This window comes from Penaeus monodon, unplaced genomic scaffold (assembly GCF_015228065.2).
Source record: "Penaeus monodon isolate SGIC_2016 unplaced genomic scaffold, NSTDA_Pmon_1 PmonScaffold_10184, whole genome shotgun sequence".
In the NCBI taxonomy this organism is placed as follows: domain Eukaryota; kingdom Metazoa; phylum Arthropoda; class Malacostraca; order Decapoda; family Penaeidae; genus Penaeus; species Penaeus monodon.
This window is the reverse complement of record NW_023638809.1, coordinates 10,477-12,641: the sequence shown is the minus strand read 5'-3', so window position 1 is coordinate 12,641 and position 2,165 is coordinate 10,477. Positions and strand designations below refer to the sequence as shown.

The following is a 2,165-nucleotide window of genomic DNA, read 5'->3' as shown; positions in this document are numbered from 1 at the left end:
CAACTACCTTCCAGTGGACGATGAATGTTGTGCTGTCGAGTGTGCTTGGGAGACACACACTAGCATATTTGGACGATGTAGTTGTGGCCAGTAAGACATTTGAAAGCCATCTAAGTAATCTTACTGAAACACTAGAGCTGCTGGATGAGGCTGGTGTGAAACTTAATCTTGCTAAATGCCTCTTTGCAAAGCATCAGATAGAGTTCTTTGGTTTTGTGGTAGGCCCTGATGGAGTATTACCCAATCCTGATAAGGTTTAGACCATAAAGGATATGAAATGTCTCAGATTTATATGTGAGGTTTGCCGCTTCCTGGGGGCATGTGGGTTCTTTCGGCGATGTGTTCAGGGTTTTGTCAATGTTGTTCATCCATTGACACAACTTGCAAAGAAAGGGGTGACATTCACATGGTCACCAGAAGCAGAGAAGGCCTTTCAAGACCTTAAAGCTGCCCTTGTGTCAGCACCTGTTTTACGTCTGCCTGATTTTGAGCGACATTTTGAAATTCATACCAATGCATCTGCACAGGCTTTCGATGCAGTTCTAATTCAGCACAGTGATAATGGAGAACCGCAGGCTGCTTCATATTGGTCGAGGATATTGAAGGATGCAGAGTCTTGTTACCCTGCCATAGACCTTGAGGCTCTTCTGTAGTGGAGGCTGTTCGAGTGTTTGGCCATTGTGTATAGGAGTCCATTTACCATATAGACTGACCATCACCCTCTCACCTATGTGTTCTCTCGCAAAACAAAATCGCCTCGTATTAGCAGGTTTGCCCATGAACTAAGTTTCTATGATTTCAAGCTTGTATAAAAACCTGGCCCAGAAAATTATGTCCCTGTCCTGTTGTCAAGATCTTTTACAGACTCTTTGCCATGCTCACCAGATGAGGGCCTTACTGTTAATGATCTTCTCAGAACACTCCTGTCAACCTTGCCACACTCGCCTCTACAGTACTATGTGAACATCATTTGAAAGAGGCCCTCTGGAAGGAGATCATAGAATTCTTAGAAGGCAAGAAACTTCGTCGAAGGGCCTTGCAGCACCCCTTCAAGAATTTGAACTTGATGATGGAGTTTTGTATCACCTGAAATCCTTGCCAGCCCTTATTATCAGGCAGGTATGCGTTCCTCATTCGCTGCAGTCACAAGCCTTACATCTCGCTCATGACCATCCAACTGCAGCTCACCCTGGTGCTCTGTGCACATATCACAATTTACAAAATACCTACTTTCCCAACATGTTCCGGTTATGCAAATGGTATGTGCAGCACTGTACAGTTTGCCAGCACAGGAAAGGTTCATGTGAAGTGCCAAGATGCAGTGTCGGCCTCCACCCAGTAGCCTCATTAGAGCTCGTATCTCCAGGTCTCTTGGATTTCCGAGCTTCTGTGGGTTGCTATCGTTATATTCTGTCAATAGCGGACTACCACTCTAGATTCTTACAATTTGTCCCACTCAGGAATAAGACGATAGAAACGGTTCTTCATGGATTTTATAATCCTTTTATAACTCTTTTAGGACCACCTAAGCAGATATTGACCGGCAATGGGGGTGAGGAGAGTGCCTGATGTGTATTGGGATTGATTGATTGATTATTTAAAATTATCTGCCTCGTCAACAGCTAAGGTCATTAGCGGCGAATGCCTTGTTAAATAGAAATATTAAAATTTTTAATACTTTAAAAATCTATGAATAAATATCTTACAAATAACAATAAACATATTAAAAATCAAAGTATAAATATTATGCTCTTAATGTATAAAATATTGCATAAACATTATGCATATATATTTTTTTTTTTTAAATATTAGTCTCCTTAAGGAGACCCTCTATGTCACAATCCTCCCCCAATACATTCTTCAGTGTATATGGGGGACAAGTACATACGTCTTTGGTCTGAGAATGTTGCACATCTTTCTACTACATGTGCGATCGTTAATGGCTCTTCGCATCCCACACAAAGTGCTTGACTTTTAGCTATCATCGGCCCATGAGTCAGTCTTGTGTGCCCGATTCTTAGTCTTGTTAATGCAACTTCCACTTTTCGGTTAGGATGGATGCTAGTCACCCAACTGCCAAGGTCATCTCTAATCAGTTTGTTTCTGGAGGTATGCTTCCATTGTTCCTTCCATTTATTGCGAAAACAACTCCTGATGGTGGGTTT

The 2,165-nt window shown here is 42.0% G+C and overlaps 1 protein-coding gene across 1 annotated transcript; it reads left to right on the top strand.

Annotated features, from left to right (window-relative positions):
* Window positions 1-272: 272 nt before the first annotated feature.
* Window positions 273-1,569, top strand: LOC119568621. The gene is made up of 3 exons (XM_037917156.1): window positions 273-649; window positions 804-952; window positions 1,043-1,569. Exons 1-3 carry the CDS (start codon window positions 273-275, stop codon window positions 1,567-1,569), a joined length of 1,053 nt encoding a protein of 350 aa, XP_037773084.1.
* The last annotated feature ends 596 nt before the right edge of the window (window positions 1,570-2,165 follow it).

Bases quoted from the DNA above. Each gene is read 5' to 3' on its own strand.
- LOC119568621 (XM_037917156.1), top strand. From the start codon at position 273: ATGAAATGTCTCAGATTTATATGTGAGGTTTGCCGCTTCCTGGGGGCA. The intron at 650-803 runs GTAGTGGAGGCT...TATGATTTCAAG, and splicing joins ATAGACCTTGAGGCTCTTCT to CTTGTATAAAAACCTGGCCC. The intron at 953-1,042 runs GTACTATGTGAA...AGGGCCTTGCAG, and splicing joins TTGCCACACTCGCCTCTACA to CACCCCTTCAAGAATTTGAA.